Source organism: Eriocheir sinensis, chromosome 51 (assembly GCF_024679095.1).
Source record: "Eriocheir sinensis breed Jianghai 21 chromosome 51, ASM2467909v1, whole genome shotgun sequence".
In the NCBI taxonomy this organism is placed as follows: Eukaryota; Metazoa; Arthropoda; class Malacostraca; order Decapoda; family Varunidae; genus Eriocheir; species Eriocheir sinensis.
Window position 1 is genome coordinate 11,869,751 of NC_066559.1, and position 19,551 is coordinate 11,889,301.

Here is a 19,551-nt window from a genome sequence, read left to right on the forward strand (position 1 = left end):
AAAAGCAGGCATAAAGGAGTCAGAGGGGGGATGAGTAGGAGGAATATGCCCAGAATCGTCCAAGGCGGAGTTCTTACAGAAAGTTTAAGCGAAGAGTTCAGCCTTAGAGACAGATGAGACAGCAGTGCTGCCGTCAGGGTTAAGGAGAGGAGGGAAAGAGGAAGAAGTGAAATTGGAGGAGATATTTTTGGCTAGATGCCAGAAGTCATGGGAAGAATTAGAAGAAGCAAGGTGTTGACATTTTCTATTGATAAAAGAAGTTTTGGTAAGTCGGAGAATAGATTTGGCACGATTCCGGGCTGAAATGTAAAGGTCATAGTTAGCGGGAGTTCGAAGGCTCTGGAACCTTTTGTGAGCTGCCTCTCTATCTTTAAGAGCACGAGAACAAGCATGATTAAACCAAGGCTTTTTAGCATGAGGAGTAGAGAAAGTATGTGGAATGTATGCCTCCATTCCAGAGACAATCACCTCTGTGATGCGCAGAGCACACACAGAAGGGTCTCTCTCCTGGAAGCAGTAATCATTCCACGGGAAATCGGAAAAGTACATCCTCAGGTCGTCCCACCGAGCTGAAGCAAAATGCCAGAAGCATCGCCTCCTTGGTGGGTCCAGAGGATGTACAGGAGCGATAGGACAGGATACAGAAATAAGGTTATGATCAGAGGAGCCCAACAGAGAGAACAGTTTGACAGAGTAAGCAGAAGGATTAGAGAGGAGGAAGAGGTCTAGAATGTTGGGCCTGTCTCCAGGATGGTCAGGAATACGAGTAGGGTGCTGAACCAACTGCTCTAGGTCGTTGAGGAGAGCAAAGTTGTAGGCTTGTTCACCAGGCTGGTCAGTGAAAGAGGATGAAAGCCAAAGCTGGTGGTGAACATTGAAATCTCCCAAGATGGAGATTTCAGCGAAGGGAGAGTGGGTCAAGATGCGCTCCACTTTAGAGTTCAAATAGTCAAAGAGTTTTACATAGTTAGTAGAGTTAGGTGAGAGATAAACAGCACAGATGTATTTAGTAATAGAATGACAATGAAGTCTTAGCCAGATGGTGGAAAATTCAGAAGAGTCAAGGTCGTGGGCACGAGAGCAAGTGATCTCGTTGCACACATAGGCGCAACATCCAGCTTTGGATTGAAATGTAGGATAGAGATAGAAGGAGGGAACAGAGTAGAGGTTGCTGTCAGTAGCCTCAGAAACCTGTGTTTCGGTGAGGAAGAGAAGGTGAAGTTTAGAGGAGGAGAGATGATGTTCCACAGAATGAAAATTAGAACTGAGACATGAATGTTGCAGAAATTGATAAGGAGGAGGTTTGAGGAGTTATCAGGAAACCTCTCAAGTCAGCAGCCAGAAGGGGAGTCCTCCCTGGGGGAATTTATGGTCCCCCCCCAGGCAGGGACCACCGCTGTAGTCAGGTCAACCTCATTTTGCTGACTTTTCATAAGATCCCTAAAGCTCTTTCTTTCCTTTTCCTGTTCTTGTTTCCATTGCTTTTACTCTTGTTCTATTACCTTAACATTTTCAAGGAAATTCTCCTTTTCCTCCTCCTGCTGCTTCATAATTTGTTGCAGCTGTTTCGTTTCCTTCACACTATCCACTTCAATCTTCACCACCTCCACCTCCCCCGGACAACTTTGCCTTGAGGACCCTGTTTTCCTCCTTCAACTTGTTTTCATTGGCCTCCAAGGTCCTCACCCTCATTTCCAATTCGGCCAACTTCTCCCTCATCTGTATCACCGTGTTTTCCAGCGAAACCACTCTCCTATGCATCAATACATTCGTCAACTTCTTGTCCTTCTCCCCAAAACCCGAGAACCCCATACACCCCCGTGGTGTGTTGAGGCCCGGTGTATCACACCCCTCAGCACTATGTTGACGGTCGCCTTCGGCTCCAGGCACATTCGGGTCCCTACTCGCAATGACAATTCTCTCTTCCTCCTGCACATTCAATCAATTCCACAACAGGCCATAGACATTTAGGACAGCACGAGACACACTTTGTGTGTGTGTGTGTGGTTGTGTGTGTGTGTGTGTGTGTTTGGTTGAGGGGGAGTTAGCGTGGGTGGGTGGGTGGTAGAGATGGGAGGCGCCTCTTCCAGTTTCAGCTTGCTGTTCCTCGATCCTTCCCTCCCTTTCTCGCCATCTAATCTGTGTGTGTGTGTGTGTGTGTGTGTGTGAGAGAGAGAGAGAGAGAGAGAGAGAGAGAGAGAGAGAGAGAGAGAGAGAGAGAGAATGTTCTCTCTCTCTCTCTCTCTCTCTCTCTCTCTCTCTCTCTCTCTCTCTCTCTCTCTCACACACACACACACACACACACGTCCTTTCAGCCTTTTACTCCATGAAATCTGTGTGTACTGCCGGTGAATCAGTGGGATATTTTCCATGATCTTACGTCTGTGTCTTTCCCTTCCCTCTCCTCCACTTTTCTCCACAAATCAATTTCTTTATCACAACTAATATAAGGAAATAAAATTCAGCAGACACACGTCATGTACAAATAACGCAAATTTCTCTGTATACTTATGAATACATCTCAAAATTATCAAATAATTTATATTTTCTTTATGTGCACCATTTAATTTTGCATGTTTTTATATATAACACATGATGATTATGTTGATTTTATGGCTGAAAACTTGTTATAATCAGTAGTGACGTTTGAAATAAACACTCATAATTAGGCCCATGAGAGGTGTAGTGTGTTGTAGTAACCCAATATTGGATGTGACTCTATAACGCACACCTAAATGTTTGTTATTTGATACTAGAGCAACTTACTTTTCTGTTGTTCTATGAGTCTCCTTGCCAACACCATTAGAAAGAATCTTCACCTCTGGGGAGCATGGAACTGAGGCGCTCTGTAAGTAAGCATTTTTGTTACAGGGGAGGTCCTACTGAGCTTCAAATTAAACTTCACCATGAGTTATTAGATTTCTCACTAATGTAGATGAATACTGCATAAGTTAAATCTCCTCTTTGTTAATCTAAATTGCTAAAAAATAAAGTCTATTTTAGCAACAGAGAATAAAGTCTATTTTAGCAACAGAGATGAATTAATAGGAGGGTGCTAATGCTTTATTTTTTTCATTATTAGGAAAAGGAAAACACTACTATACCTTGGCAACAAGCTCTGAGTTATTAAACACTTCATCATCATCCACATCTGTTGCCTCGACAGTTGTACCCTCAATGTGAACAGACAAAGCGGGTCGATTTTCCTCTTCTGCCGAGCTTTCAGACTGTCCAGTTGAGGCTGTACCCCCACTGACATTTGAAATGTTGGAAATGTTTGATGAGGTTTCCAAGTGTCCCTGGTGGTCTGTCTCAGTTTGAACAAGAGACTTCTTGGTTGGGCTCTTCTGATCAACAAGAGCTGTTGATGTTGCTTCAGGGGAAGGAGTATTTTCTTCTCTCTTAGTATCTGCTTTTTCTTCCAAGGCATCCACTGACACAACAGAAATATGGGTGGTGTCATTTGTGGATGGAAGAGGAGAGACAACTTCTCCTTTAGTTTCTTCAACTGTCACTTCATATCGAGACCTATAAGGAATTTTTTAATTAAAAACATAAATATCATATACAGTAAAACTTTCATAACTCAGAATGATAGGAGCTCCAGTCTTACTGAGTTATTTAATATTCCATATTGTGCAATTCCCCCTACCCCCAAATTTGCTTAAAAATTTAAAAATTGAAAATACAGCACCATAAAGCAACACTGATGGTAATGGTGATGGCTGACGGATGGCTGAAGGCTGACTGATTAAACGATGGGATTGTTTTCATAAAAAATAATGTTAAAAAAAAAAAAAAATGCAACCTTTTGCTTGTTTATTCATGTTGAATGAACCATCTGAACTCATTGAAAACAGCGGTGAAATTCAAATTACGATATGTTGTGTAATAGTCACACTAGAGGGTGTGCAATGTAGCTAGTGTGAGCTGCTGGCACTTTGTGCAGACAGACACCCTACTGGCTGGCACTGGGGCTGGCACAGCTGGTGAGGAACCCAGGAGTGACAAATGTTACATCATCACTCTCTACGTGACTCTCATTACTGCTGCCACTGTTCACTATTATCACTGCTGTCATTGTACTTAGAATAATTATCACAGTTTGTCTCATCCTTTCCTCCTAACTAGTAACTGGGTTTTCCTGTATTTACTCTACATGTGCTTGGTGTGGCTTTAAAAGTGGCTCAGTTAGGACAAATGGCATTATCTCACATCCATGAGGGTCAGATATGATGCCATGCAGAAGGACAAGTCATGGAACCCAAAAATTAAGGGTAACATTCAAAATTTTGGCACACAGGCATCTGCTTAAATAAATGACTGCCAGCTGAGCAGTCCATGAGATTTGATTAACTGAATGATAGCCATTGTTTAAACTGTCTGCTTCAGCTAACTTGAAGCTATGAGTGCCTGAGAAATGGTTAAACATGGATGAAATATGAGACTCGTAAAACAGCATGGAATATACGTTAGTGTTCTCCTTTCATAACCATATAGCAGCTAGCATTATTGTTTTTCACTTATATACCATTGTTACTGGGTTGTTTTCACCACAAAATAAATCTACTTGTGACATCTGGTATCCAGCCTTGATGCTCCTCAGGAATAAGGGAGAAATGAACAGCCAAATTTGTTGTATATTACATCATTAGCCATTTTTACCATCACACACTGGGGGAGAGACAGAATGGATACACTAAACTGACCAGTTTCCGGAAATGGGTCATATATGGTGGATTGCCACGTCACCACAACCTTCAATTTCCTTGAATTTGGAGTCACCCAAGTTGGGCAATATTGGTGGGACCAACCCATTGACACTAAACACTTCCTGACATATATGTCTGTTATGAAGCGCATGGGTTGAGGGTTAAACACTTAAAAAGTGAAGAGTAAAGCTCAGAGATATGGAGCAAGGTCAGATATGAGTGTGTAGGCAGACAACATGTGAGAGATTGAAGAGTAGGAAGTGAGAAAGTGAGGAATGTGAGGTGGGTAAGGAGTGTCATGTTGAGTGTTCAATGTACCTATTAGGTGCAAAACTTCCTGCAGGTGAGGACAAAGGGAGGGGAACACCAACAAAACAGATGGGTTAAACAAAGATGACCTCCATCATAGAAGCTCCCCCACGATATTCCCTCACCACTTCTTATAGGCGACCCTATAGTGGAAACAGCAATCATAGTTGAATGAAACATTTGCAGCAGGCAAGAAGATACAAATGATATGACAATAGCCATACACCTATAACTACGACAGTTCCTTTGTTTACAAACACTAGTGTTCCCCCCTCCTGTAACAGCTCCTTAGGGAATAATGTGAGGGATCTGTTATGTGGGACACCATTTTTGTTACGCTCAGCTATTCTAGTGTCCAGTTTGACTCACATGCCCACCTGCGGAGAGCTGCACTGCCAACAGGTACACAGTTCAGTAGACCCACTACGCATGCAATGTTGTGCAACATTACACAATAGAGCTAATTAGTTATGCCAAGATGGCAGTGTTCGCTAAACTCCCTGCTGAGTCATTACACAAGAAGGGTAGTGTTTGTTAACAAAGACATTGTGGTCATATGAGTGTAGCCAGTTACCTCTTCTGCATCTTCTTACTTTCTACAATATTTAATTCGACTATGACTGCTGTTTCCAGTAAAGGGTTGCCTGTAAGACCTGCTGAGGGAATATTGTGAGGGAGCTGTTGTGTTTTATTGCACTCAACTCCAGTGTCCAGATTGGCTCAACTTCCCTACCTGCAGGGAGTTGTGCACTAATGGGTCCACTGAACACATTCCTGGAATCTGGTGGCTACTCTGAGAAAACTGAATTATGAATTGGATCATGTCATGTTATTCTAAAGAAATTGTGTAATTAAAAAATTGTGTAAAACCAAACTCGCTTACCCATGTAAGGCAAGGAATATTTGTATACAGTATATGTTGAAACAATGCTAGTACAGGCTTGCCATAACAAGTAGAAGCCACTATGTGTGTTTCTAACTCTGCAAAATGTAGATTCAGAAAGTTTAGTTAGTCAGCGCAATGTCTGTGGTCATATGCGAGAGAGACAGAAGGGAAGGAATTATTAGAGGGAACAGATCCCAGGAGGCGGGACACAACCCCTGATTAATACCTTACTGGTACCCACTCACTGCTGGGTGTGGGGGGCGGAGGAAAAAAAAAGCAATTTTTTTTTCCCTCCCAATCAAAAATCACGAAGGGCTCTCAGTTTTGCAGCCGTGTGCTAACCACTCACAGGTGGGTGGGCGGTATCGGGAAAAAGCTGCCAATTTTTCCCCCCATATTTCCGAACCACCCCTGCTCTCTTCCTTTTTGAGCCGTGTGTACCAACACACCACGAAGCCCCTGTATTTTTTTTTTCCCCCTATCATGAATGACTTCAACTTAATTTTCAATTAATGATTCTTTGTCTTGCTGAGTTATATACAAATTCAAATTATAGAATACAGGTAACTCTCGATTTACGCAAGTATTGCGTCCTTGAAGAGGTCGCGTAAATCAAAAACAATGTAAATCAAACAAGAGGTAGGTTTCTGTCGAAAAATAAATATTCACTTCATTCAGTGGAAAAAGAAGAGTATCCATATCACCAAGATATCCACTCAGCCTCACTCGTGTGAGGAAGAAATGAGGGACACCATGAGCGGCTGGCTAGTATTGGTACCAGTACCGAGCAGTCTGGTACCGGTACCGTACCGTACAGCTGGTACCGGTACCTGCCCACCCCTATTGTTGAGTAGTGTGGCAGCGTGGGTACTGTATTGTTGTTCAAGTGGCACACGGGAAGAACTGAGCTCAGCTGTGTGGCCGCGGCGCCGTGTGAGTCCAGTTGCGTGAGACATATGGTGGTCACTCCATAAAATATCACGTATAAGTGGAAAAAACATGTAAATGAAACATTTATTTGGATTTTGGACCCCGCGTTATTTCAAAAATGCGTAAACCAAACTCGCGTAAATCGAGAGTTACCTGTATCAAGTTATAAGGATTTTGCTGTGTATGCAAGTAAAATATATTTCATGGATCTTTACAGTTTTCATTTAGTTATTATAAAACTTGAACTTGGATAATATGTTCTCATATTGTACTTACTGTGTAGATGAATGAGATTCTGGTTGCTGACCCTCATGAAGTATAGAAGAATTGCAGATCACAACTTCACTTTCATCTAACTTATGGCCATCATTTGGAAGTACATGAACCTCCGTGATGCCCTCTGGCTTATTTTCTGAAAATGAAAAACAAAAAAAAAACATTATTTGTAAAAGAGGGGCCTCCAAATCTGTACTTTTCTTATTTTGTGTTAGTTTTCAAGAATAATCTAGCAGTAACTCATGACACCAGAAATTTTGAGTATGACTGGTGTGGTGTATCACAAAGTTGCAACTTGGGGCAAAAAAGCTAAGTAGCAATTATTTAATTGATCCAGAACATTAGAAACTCTGGATCTTTATATACATCATGTTTTGTTTCCTTACCTCTCAAATAATTGATATAACAACTAATTCTAGTTGATGTAGGTGCTTATAAAATAGCAGAGGATAATTAAAAAAAAACTGTTGGAGACTTTCTAAGGTGATACAGGTACCTTTCAACTGATGCGAGTTTTGTATTCCTGTTAAGTTTGCATTTTGAAAATTTTGTGTACAGTGCCCTCCTGAGGTTCACGGTTGCTTTCTTCTGGAGGTATAGCGCCATGCTCGAGGATCGCAAAACTCGGAGCAATAAAAACACGGAATAAGCACTTATTTATTCCAGCCCATGGAGAAGCCAACTTTTTTTCCCCACTTCACTCCCTTGTTATCTCAAAATACATACCTTGGAAAAAGGAAAAAATGGGAAGAGAAAACAGGTCGTTTTGATGCCGCAGCTGAAAGTGACTGCCTTACAATTGGCTGACAGTTTTGAAAACACGAATGTGATTTGCTGCGAGTCCGATGACATTATCGACTGTGCTCACCCAATCAGCGGCCTCTCCGCCTTAGCACATCTCTAACTATGATGAAACAAAAGCATTGTGACTCTGAAGTTAACACTGATAGTTACTTTTGTGATGATTGAAATATTACCCTGCTTCCTCTTGCTGAAATAGACAAGTTTGCAATAGGAACTTACCATTACTACATTAATTGATATTAATGTATTACCTTTTGGAAGGGAATCTAAGGATACAGCTTCAGCAATGGGCACATCTTTCCTCATCTCCTCTTCATCTGGAGACAGAATAACTGAGGACCCACTAAGAGTAACAGTTGAATCCTTTTCAAGGTCTTGGGTACTCTTAATTAATGCTACATCCATAACACTCTCAATGGCTGATTCTAAGCAGAGTATTGCCTGTTCTTCTGCCTCAGACACTGATGAAGAGGATGTGGAGGATATTTTCGAGGTAGGATTTGAGTCTTCGTGAGTTGAAGGTTCTGTTTTTAAGTCCTTCTCAACAATTGCAGGACCTAATAAGAAAATTTAAATGTTGTAACTTAAGACAAACAACATGTTAAAAAGTATAAACATATACTATAGAATAAAATGATTTATCAGTTAGTAAGTGGTATAAATGAAAAATATAGCATGCAAAGTAAATTATAACACCCATTAGTAAAATAAAGTGCATTAGTAATAGCTGATGAATTTTATTTTTTTGAATTGGTAAAATTCATAGACATGAAAAAATGCACGTATGTAAAATTTACTTGAACATTATGATTGCCATCAATGAAGACTTTGTTTCCTGGCCACAGAGGGTGGTATGTTAAAAAGGCCATATGATCATTATGGAGCATTACAAAAAATCAAATCAGCGCCCAATGAGTCGAGCAGCACCAAGCAGCAGGAATGAGAAACAGGATGCTCGGGAGATATTCAAATTTAGTCTTAACCTAAGGTTCATTAGACAGCTATAATGAACTACATGCACTACATACTGTGGAAAAATAGAGTCATAAGGCTACCAGCCTTGGAGGCTGTGCGTGGCCTGCACTGCAATCAAATGAAGAATGAATATGGCTAACAAAGACCCTCTCTTCTTTCAATGTTTGTAGTGTTGATTGGTACTTGGAGACCAACTCAGATGCCAACCTCCACCAACAGCAATGTTGTTAGAATAAGCACCTCATGTATTTATGAAAACAGCCGAATATAATGATGAACAGGGTACTATCAGGTCCTCATGGGCCTGTCCTTTTCTGCATTCTACTACTGTCTTGTTCTGCTATGATTGGGACCAATTCTCATAGGAGGTTGCCTACATGCTTCCTTAGGATAAACCACAGGTCTGCCTGGATGTTATGGTCTGCCATTTTAGCATGCTTCATAAGTTGCCCCCGCAGCTACAATCACATGAAATGTTCGGGAGGGGGTAGAGCGGGGGAGCTGCTACTGAGCTTGCCCTAGATGTTGATTGCCAAATATTCGGTTGTTTTTTGGACTACACAGTACCCTCCCGATTTTCGTGCTCCCTTCGTTCCAAAGGTATATCGCTAAACTAGCGGATCGCGAAATTCGGGGTATTGAAAACACTGAAAAAGCGCTTATTGGTTCCGGCCCGAGAAGAATCTGATTTTTTTTCTCCACTTTACTCCCTTGTTGTCTCAAAATGCGTACCTTGGAAAAAGGAAGAAAATGTGAAAAGAGAATGGGTCGTTTTGAAGCCACAGCTGCAAGCGGCTGGCTGCCTGACGATTGGCTGACAGTTCTGAAAACACGCTTGTGATTCACCGAGTCCGATGACATTATCGCCAGCGCCCATCCGATCAGCGGCCTCTAACTAAGAAGAAACGAAAGCTTTGTGAATCTGGTCAATGTTAATAGTTAAATCAATAGTTCATAGTTTTTACCAAAGGCCATTAGCGCGCATCTCTGTGAATCTCGCCCCAGCATGTGTGAGCACGGTCACCCAACCGCTAGTTTCTCAGGAATTTTGTAAAGAGATTCATAGTCGGCTGCATTTCACGGGAAACTCACCGAAATTCTAGTCAGAAACTCAGTCACCAACATGTCGGTTATTTTCTCGTGAGTTCGGTAAGTTGTGGTCACAAGAAGAAGAGCGTATCAACTGATCGGTTCAGTAGCTATCCGCATGTTTATTTCAGTACCACAATGAGTTTCACAAAGCCAGATAAGCCTGGAGTAAGCATGTTGAGCAGGTCTTGGACTTGAGTCTTGTCCAAGCATACCCGCTGCCTCATCGTGTCTGAGTCCTCACTGTTACGTACCTTCTCACAGCATTTAACAGTAGCAAGCTGTAACACACTTTCCTTTTGTCTCCGAGCTAACCACCCAGGAACCAACACATGCTTTCTTTTCATTTTTTTTTTTTTTTCTTCAGCAAATACCACAAAGCAAACTCTGCAACATCTGGATCCATTGTTTGTTTTGCTTTTCAGCTGATATATCCCAGAATGCCACAGTCCTCTGTGTGACCAAACTTGAAGATAAATTCGAGGCAGAAAATTGTCAAGAGATAATTTTGTTGGAAAATTCCCGAGAAGCTAGCTTGTGTGACCGCGCCTTTAAGCTGCTGGTGTCAAACCAGGCCTTTTCCTCCAACTGCGTTGACGATAGGGGCACCCAGCAGCTCCAAATTTTCTGGGTGTAAGTTACACACGGCCAAGGTCGATTGTCCATATTCACAACGTAAACAAAGCAGTCACCCTGTATTGATTAAACAGTAAACAAAGCAACTCTGCCAGTCTACTTTACGAGTTTCTTGGTTGGCCATTTTCACTGCTCCTCACTCCTCAGCCAATGCCGTCGTCTGTTTGTTTACATACAGCCGCGCGGTTCCTCATACCGCCAACCGTTTTCCATCCGTACAGACAACCGACAACTCGCTCCCGGTTGGGCGCACGAGCAATCGCAGTTGCCTAGAGCCCCAATGGTTGAAGGAAATCGGCCAGTGTGACACCGCCTTGAGGAATTGCGCGTGACGCTGACGGTAGGTAGACGTGACACATACATGGCAAAACAGTGCGAAACTCCGAGCGATAATGCACGAACGTCGGGATGGTAAGAGTTTAGGATTGAGCGCGAAACTCGAGGATCGCCAAACTCGGATAGCGCGAAACTCGGGAGGGTACTGTATACACTATACCACTGGGAAAGATGGCTTCAAAGGCTTCTACAAATGATAGTCCTGAGCCAATGGTTGTGAATGATGCATGAAAGTGACAAAGAAAATGCACAGCAGGTTTAGGGAATTTTACACAGTAATATTAACTGAAATTATTAAAATGAGTGAAAAGTTATTAGAAAGTCTTGACTCGACTTCATGAGTGTTAAAGGGCTTTGCCTTTGCAATAGTAACTTTTCGTTGCTTGGTGTTTTTGTGAACCTGCTTTACTTTTTGGTGCCTTTATCATCTTTGGATTTACTCTCTTTACATGGATTCAACTTCCTAAAACTAATGTTCGACACTTTCATGCATTGCTGATGACTGTGGTGAGTAATAAGACAACATACCATGTCTTTCTTTTCTGATTATGTGAATATATATTTTTCGTTTTCAGGGTCCCTCCCAATAATCTAAACAATTTGATAATCCAAATGACCTTCAGTCCACTACCATTCAGACTATTGGACTTTTACTCCCACCACTTCTTCTATAGCCGCTTGAGACCTAAATCTAATGTGTGTGTAATGCACCTACTTATATTTTTTAGGACTGGGTACAAGCTTATGCATCCTGGGTCTGTAGGTCTTAGGTTTTCACCCTTGGGTTACCTGCCTTTTGCAATACCAGACCATTACCCTGGGTAGTGGAGCTCAATTCCTGGTATCCATTCACTGCTTAGTGGACAGGAGCACAGTTCTCAACTCTGTCCAGGAATCGAACCCAGGATCTCTAAATTGTGAGCCAAGCATGCTAGCCACTCCACTACAGACCATCATATTGCCCACATACAATGGGAGATATGACACAACCCTGGCTGACAGCCACTACCCTTCAATGCTGAGAGGACATGGGAACGGCTGAAAGGAAACTACCCACCTGTCTTCAAACCATATGGAATTTCGATCGAGGGACCTCTAGGTTGTAAGCAGTCTGTGGTAACAGATACACTATGGAGCTCTATGGGCGAATGCATGTGTGTGTGTGTGTGTGTGTATGTGTGTGTGTACAGGTGCACGTGCATGTGTGAGTGTGAGTGTGTAAAAAAAAAGCCATTTGCAAGTTGAAAAACTGCAGCAAGTGAACCAAATGTGCCATTAAAATAATAAGCAATGCCATTATATATCTGTTCATGCAAGTTTACTACTTAGGCATGCAGCTTAGGGAGTACAAAATACCAGCTCACCAGAATATGTGACAACACTATCTTTTTTCACAGGTTGTGTTGACTCCTGAGGGGTTGGAGTGAATGGGACAATTACTGTAGCATCACTGCCTATGGAAGCAATAACTGCCTCTGGTGAAGTTGGAGTTAGGAATGCAGAAGGTGGCATTACTGGTGCTTCCTGTGAATTCTGTTCATTAGAACTTTGGTCAGTTGAAATAACAGATGGTGAACTGGAAGTGGAAGATGATATATCTGATGCTTGAGGGTGTAATGAAGACTCATTCGTGAGCATATTAACACCAGGCGTTCCAATATCTATTTCACTTTCATGAACTGGATTTACTTTTATTTCAGTACTGAGTGAGCCCTGTTCAAGTTCCTCTAATTTCTGGGCTGATGGCAATTCCATATCAGATTCATGATTTTCCTCTGACACTGCAATTTCAGTATTTTCATTATTGGTGTCAGTAACATCTTCCATTCTTTCATTTAATTGTTCATCCATGCATAGAGATCTTGTACTGTCATTGCCATCTCTTTCCTTGCCTGGTGTTTTCTCAGCAGCCTCATTATAATCCATCATGTGTGTGTCTTTAGATTTGGTTGAAATATTAGATACACTTGACCTTTCTTTATTTTCATTCTCTTCACTTGGGACGGAAGAATTATTTTCCTTGACTGAAGTATCGACTTCGGGTACTAACATAGATTCTTTAGTAGGCACTGGACTTTCATTAATAGTGACAGGCAAAGGTGGCTGGCTCTTTCCTGAGGGGGTGCTTGTCATTTGTTTATTTATATCACTGATGGCTGGGGCTGGAGTAGTCACTACTGACTCACCTACTTCAGCATTAGAGGATGTATCAACAGGAGAGGGGGCTCTAGGTTTAGAGGGGGTGGTGCTAGCTGGGACAGCAGGTGCAGGACCCTTCTTTGCAGGTGTAGAACTAGCACTAGAAGTTGGGGTGCTGGCTGAACTTCCAGCAATTGGGGGGGGAGGAGCAGGTCCCTTTCTCCGCTCACCTAATGCTGGCACCACCACCTGAAAAGTAAATTTTCCCATTATTCATATTTCCATGAGATAAGAAGGAAGCTTAAGAAAAGATAAAAAAATAATTAAGAGCGAGTTTAGTGCTGGAGGGAGACAATGGATGTGGTGACTGGGAGGCACCATGAGCAGGACAATAAGGAAAAGTATGAAAGGAAGCTTAGAAAAGCAATTAGGGAGCTCATAGGGAGACTGGAGGAAGATGGAGGAGCGAGAAATATGTCTAAGACATATATGAAAATAGTGATAGACAGCTTCAAGAGTTGTGGATAAACAGTGATAAAAGTTGAAATAGAGGAGGTGAATGGTGAACATATGAGATCAGGGATGCTAAGGAAAATGAACAGTATTATGCAAGAAAATGATCCAGGGAGTGTTTCTGAAGAAAAAGAAAAGGGAGACATAAGTGTTATCGCCGCATGCCACATTCACAGTGAAGTCGCTTGCGGCTTCGTAGGTAATGTAAGGAAACATAGGATGTAAGGAAATATAATATCATCTAATGTAACGTGCCATATAATTTAAGGAAACCTATGATATAAGGAAACATAATGTAATAATGTAAGGATCGGCTTAATAGGTGAGATGTTAGGGAGAGGAAAAGGGGGAAAGAATGTGTAAGTTTTAGGTAGTGAAGATGGGGACAGAGCTGCAGAGTGGTGTTGGCTGCTCGATGTTTACAGACAGGAGTGTCAGCTCAGCGTATCGTAATATCACTGCACGTGCATCTTTGATGAATCAACATGTATGGCTGGGCCAGCAGCCGGAAAATGCTTACGCAGGGACACTCATGTAAGAGACCTCCTCGGGAGGGCAGAAAGTGACGCGCCCTCGTCGTGGTTAGACCTCTGGCGAAAAGTTGTACTTCCCGTCTACCTCTCTAAGGCCTAGAATACGTAAGTTCTTACCGTACACGTTACTGACATATTTCTGGTATATGACATTTGCCTGATATATACGTAAAAGGCCGTCCTTCTCGGCGAGAGGGTGGGGGAGGAGAGATGGTACGACCCGTTGAGGGGCCCCTCCTTTTCTTCTATGCCCTTGCCGAGGAGAACAGGCCATATTGTCGTCAAGTAGCGTATACTTATTACATTCACGCCCTCACGTGCTTCTTACCTTGTCACATGGTCAATTTGTGTCAATTTGTGTAACTAAAGGACCACTGTATTAATTTTCAGGTTTGACCGAAAAACGAATAAAATGTGATTCGCGTCAACGTACGGGCCTGCTTCTCATTAATCCTCCAATACTGCCCCACTGGGCGGTTACAGTCAAACGTATTTCATGGCTTGATGGAGCTACAGTCCACGCCCCGACGTCCACCCTCTGCGACCACGACGAGAACTTGTTTCGAGTGCAAGACAGTGATCGCCCCAGCTACGAGGGTTCGTGGGCGGCCTGTGCGCTGCCCCTCGAATTAGGAGTCTACCCGCCGTGCGCAAGTGTGTGTACGTGCGCACGTGTGCGCCGCCCCTCAGGGTGGGAGCTGGCGTCGTTTTTCGCTGCACCGCCTCTTCGCTGAGTGTGTTCGTGCGTACTGTGTCTGGTATAGCGGCGGTGTCCAACGGAGTGTCGTGGGTGCCCACGGCCTCACCTCAACTGCGGAATTGGACTGTTTGTGCGTACGTACGCCCGGCTCCTCTGGAACGGAGCGGGCACCCACAGTCTGTTCGTTCGAGTGTGTGCGTGTGAGGGCGCCGCCTCTGAGCGGCGCTGTTGCTCCTGCGCTGCCCCACCGCCAAGTGTGTGTTCGTACGTGTGTTTGCGTGTGAGGGCGCCGCCTCTGAGCGGCGCTGTTGCTCCTGCGCTGCCCCACCGCCAAGTGTGTGTTCGTACGTGTGTTTGCGTGTGAGGGCGCCGCCTCTGAGCGGCGCTGTTGCTCCTGCGCTGCCCCACCGCCAAGTGTGTTCGTACGTGTGTTTGCGTGTGAGGGCGCCGCCTCTGAGAGGCGCTGTTGCTCCTGCGCTGCCCCACCGCCAAGTGTGTGTTCGTACGTGTGTTTGCGTGAGGGGCGCCGCCTCTGAGCGGCGCTGTTGCTCCTGCGCTGCCCCACCGCCAAGTGTGTGTTCGTACGTGTGTTTGCGTGAGGGCGCCGCCTCTGAGCGGCGCTGTTGCTCCTGCGCTGCCCCACCGCCAAGTGTGTGTTCGTACGTGTGTTTGCGTGTGAGGGCGCCGCCTCTGAGCGGCGCTGTTGCTCCTGCGCTGCCCCACCGCCAAGTGTGTGTTCGTACGTGTGTTTGCGTGTGAGGGCGCCGCCTCTGAGCGGCGCTGTTGCTCCTGCGCTGCCCCACCGCCAAGTGTGTGTTCGTACGTGTGTTTGCGTGTGAGGGCACCGCCTCTGAGCGGCGCTGTTGCTCCTGCGCTGCCCCACCGCCAAGTGTGTGTTCATACGTGTGTTTGTGTGTGTTCGTGTATTTACATGTAAGGCTTCATGTATGTAGGTGTGCTCACCGTAGTATGCAGAAATACGGTTATGATATTAAGGGTATGACTACATTATGAACACGACTGGTAGGCTGTTAGTGTGACTGTGGTAATACCGGTGATAGCTTCCCCCTGTGAACCATATTAAAGAGGCAGCGGTACTATCAATTGAACAAACACAGCGGTACCAGGCAGCGAGAGAGGCAGCGGTACTATCAACTGAACCAACAGCGGTACCAGGCAGCGAGAGAGGCAGCGGTACGATCAATTGAACATACACAGCGGTGCCAGGCAGCGAGTACAAGACCGAGAATAAGACAAGTGCCAAGCGACAAATAGATTGGTGTGGTACCATCCGTTCAGCTGGAGCCGTCCACCATGGAGAATAGTGGAACTGCTCAAGAATCCTCAGATGGAGGAAGAAGAAACGAGGGCGATAGCGAGCCCTCAAGGCAAGAACAACAATTGGCAACGGTGATGGGTAATGTTTGCCGGATTCTAGCACAAACAGTAACATCACTGACGGAAATGCAAACATCCTTCCACCGAAAACGACAGGTGTTAGACGGTGCAAGCACATCAGCTGGGTCGGGATCGATCGCAAGTGAACATGTCATACCCTCTGGCCCTGAGCCACCTCACCAGGACGAATCAAGTACCGATAATCCTACTGTCCCTCACCAGGGGGAGTCAACCACAGATGGTCCCACTGTCCCTCACCAGGGGGAGTCACGTTCAGATAATACCGGACTCCCACACCAAGAGGAGTCAAGTGCAGATGAATCTCAACTTCCTCAACAAGGAGAGTCCGATTCCGATGATGGAATCCTTGTCACCAAGTCGGTGAAGACCCTAGTAACCCAAATGCCCACTGGAGCCGTCACGGCGACCGCGGCCAGTCCGACGACATCCACCGCCCCGTCAGGATGCCCCGAGAAGAAAGGATGCTCCACCCCAATGCTACAAGGGTCAGCAAGTGCCAGAACACAAAACTGCCAACTACAGGAAGACATCCGGCGAGTGAACCTCTATGACTCTATACGACTATAAAACGGGATACGAACAAGCCTGGGAGCTGCTCGACAAACGACACGGAGACAAATATGAGTACATTCGCCAACTAACAAAGAAAGTCCTACATGGTCCGACTGTTCAGCTCCAGGATGAGAAAGGTCTCCAGAGGCTCGCAGACGAACTGGAACATGCAATAAGGGATCTAAAGCTTCTTGGCAAGCTCCAGCAGATTGATACATATGAGGCCACACAAACGCTGACAGGAAGATTCAAAGGGAAGCTCTGGGATGACTACATCAATCAGATGTATAGATACAAGATGAAACATGAAGAAACCCCTGGCGTTGAGTGGATACTGAAATTCGTAAAACTCATGGTTCAGAAGGCAGAAACTTCCTCAAAGGCACAAACACAAGGAATGTCAAGGGAATCAAGACAGCCTCTTCCCGACAGGAAACCAGTAAGCTTAGTGACCGCAACATCGGATTCAACCGTCCATGATGGACGAAAGTGTTCCCTTTGTAAGGAAGACCACCATCTCGGAGAGTGTACACAATTCCTCAGGATGACCTCTGTGAAACGAGAAGCAGTAATACGTGCCGAACGTCGCTGTTTTGCCTGTCTGAGTCGGCACCACCGAATAGCAGATTGCCATCTTAAGAAAAGATGCGGTATCGACGGCTGTCTGGGTGTTCACTCGCACCTATTACACCACTTACACCTCAAAAAGGGTGCACAGGGTGCTAAAGGAACGTACAATAGAGACGAACAGAGTGGAGCCCCCCGCATGAGTGGGAGCAAAAGGACCGCCGTATCTGACGACACGCATCCGGATAGAACTGCTGCGCACAAAAGACCGAGAATAAAATTGGAATCAACACCGGACGCCACGACCTCGAGGACCAGAACGGAGCAGAATTCGGTGGAGAGAGACTCCACACGAGGACATAACGTCTTGGTGACGGTCAACAAAGATGACCCTTATAGGTGGGTGAAGTCGTCACAAGGGAGACGACAAGAGGAGCCTGATGAAGAAAGGTCATGACTCGACGAAACCACAAAGATCGCGCTTCCCATATTGAAGGTCAAGATTGAAGATGACAAAGGTAGTGGGATGATGACGGTAACCGGGGCCGTTTTGGATCCAGCGAGTGATCGGTCATACTGTACACAGAAACTTGCAGATCAGCTCCGGGCTAAAGGAAGGCCGGTCTGCCTTTCGATCAGTACGCTAAAGAGTGACGAGGAAGCGGACACCGAGGAAATTAGGTTAAAGGTGACGAGCTTAAGAACACGAAAGAAACGCTCCATCATTATCCCAAGAGTTGTAGTTGTGGAACGTTTACCATCCACCCTGCCATCGGCGGCAGCGAATGTCCATGACGTCATCCCTTGGAAACACCTCCATGGCACTGCTCCTTGGCATGGACCGAAGGAGGTAGATCTTCTCATTGGTCAAGATGTTCCTCAGGCACTACTCCTCTGGAAATACGGCGTGGGAGGTGCGGAGAACCATTTGCTGTGCTGACGACGCGAGGTTGGACTATCAACGGACCACTCGGACCACTACCAGTGCTCCACGGAAACAACGCGATTAGTCAGCTCAGCAAAGCACAGATGACCTTACCCAACATGCACCCTGAATACTTTTGGGATCACGGACCCATGGATCTTCTCGACAACGACCAAGCACTGTCCATCGAGGATCGGCGTGTGTTACGGTTGTGGGAAGCTACAACCACCCAAGTGAAAGGTCATTACCAATTCCCTATCCCGTTCCGGCAAGAGGAACCAGGTCTCCCAGACAACAAGATGATGGCAGGCGAAGATTGTTTCACCTAAGACAACGACTCTTGAAGGACAAAACACTGCAAAGGGTACCAGGAAGAAATGAGAAGCTTACTTGCTGAAGGACACGCTGAACAGCGTCCCGCGACATGAACTCGAAGCAAGACCTGGAGCGACCTGGTACCTTCCATATCATCCTGTGCTGAGTGCTAACAAACCGGGAAAGGTGAGGATAGTCTTCGACTGTGCAGCTACATGTAAAGCCGTATCACTGAATAGTCAGGTAATGCAAGGCCCGGACCTCAACAACAAATTGGTAGATATCCTCTTCAGGTTCAGACAAAGAAGAGTGGCACTGATGGCGATGTTGAGGCGATGTTCCATCAAGTGCGGGTCGTACCAGAACACCGAGACGCATTACGCTTCCTGTGGTGGATTGGCCTCAGATGTCTGGAACCCCAACAACCTATCGCATGAACGTCCACTTGTTCGGAGGCATATGGAGCCCGTCCGCTGCAGGCTACGCTCTGCAACGGACTTTTCAAGATCACGGAAAGAACCTTCACGAAGAAGTTAAGAGGGCAAGACATAACTTCTATGTAGACGATCTACTCCTATCCGTCAGTACCCTGAAAAGGCAATAATCATTCTCCATCGACTCGTCAGGCACTGAACAAAGGCGGTTCAGGCTCACAAAGTGGTTATGTAATCACAAAGGCGTTTTGCGAACTGTTCCCGAGACAGAACGAGCTGCAGGTGTTAAGGAAGTGTTCTTTGACGGCGACAGGCTTCCTGTTGAAAGAGCCCTAGGGATCTTGTGGGACCTAGAAAAGGACGAACTAGGAATCGTGTCCAAGTCCCGAAAAGCCAGAGACCAAACGAGGACTCTTGAGCACTATCAGTTCTCTCTCGACCCCTTAAGGATTGTCGCCCGAGTCATTCCTGCCAAACTCCTTTCCAAACGGAATGTAGGCG

The 19,551-nt window shown here is 45.1% G+C and overlaps 1 protein-coding gene across 1 annotated transcript in view; it reads right to left on the reverse strand.

Annotated features, from left to right (window-relative positions):
- The window catches only part of LOC126982749 (STE20-like serine/threonine-protein kinase), a 56,017-nt gene that overhangs the window by 24,971 nt on the left and 11,495 nt on the right, over positions 1 to 19,551 (reverse strand). Inside the window, exons 3-7 of the mRNA XM_050835073.1 lie at positions 13,140 to 13,341; positions 8,169 to 8,474; positions 7,114 to 7,249; positions 3,105 to 3,528; positions 2,767 to 2,846 (exon numbers count right to left, since the gene is read on the reverse strand). Coding sequence (XP_050691030.1) covers positions 2,767 to 2,846; positions 3,105 to 3,528; positions 7,114 to 7,249; positions 8,169 to 8,322 — 794 coding nt within the window. The 5' untranslated portion in view covers positions 8,323 to 8,474; positions 13,140 to 13,341. The remainder of the gene's footprint in view (positions 1 to 2,766; positions 2,847 to 3,104; positions 3,529 to 7,113; positions 7,250 to 8,168; positions 8,475 to 13,139; positions 13,342 to 19,551) is intronic.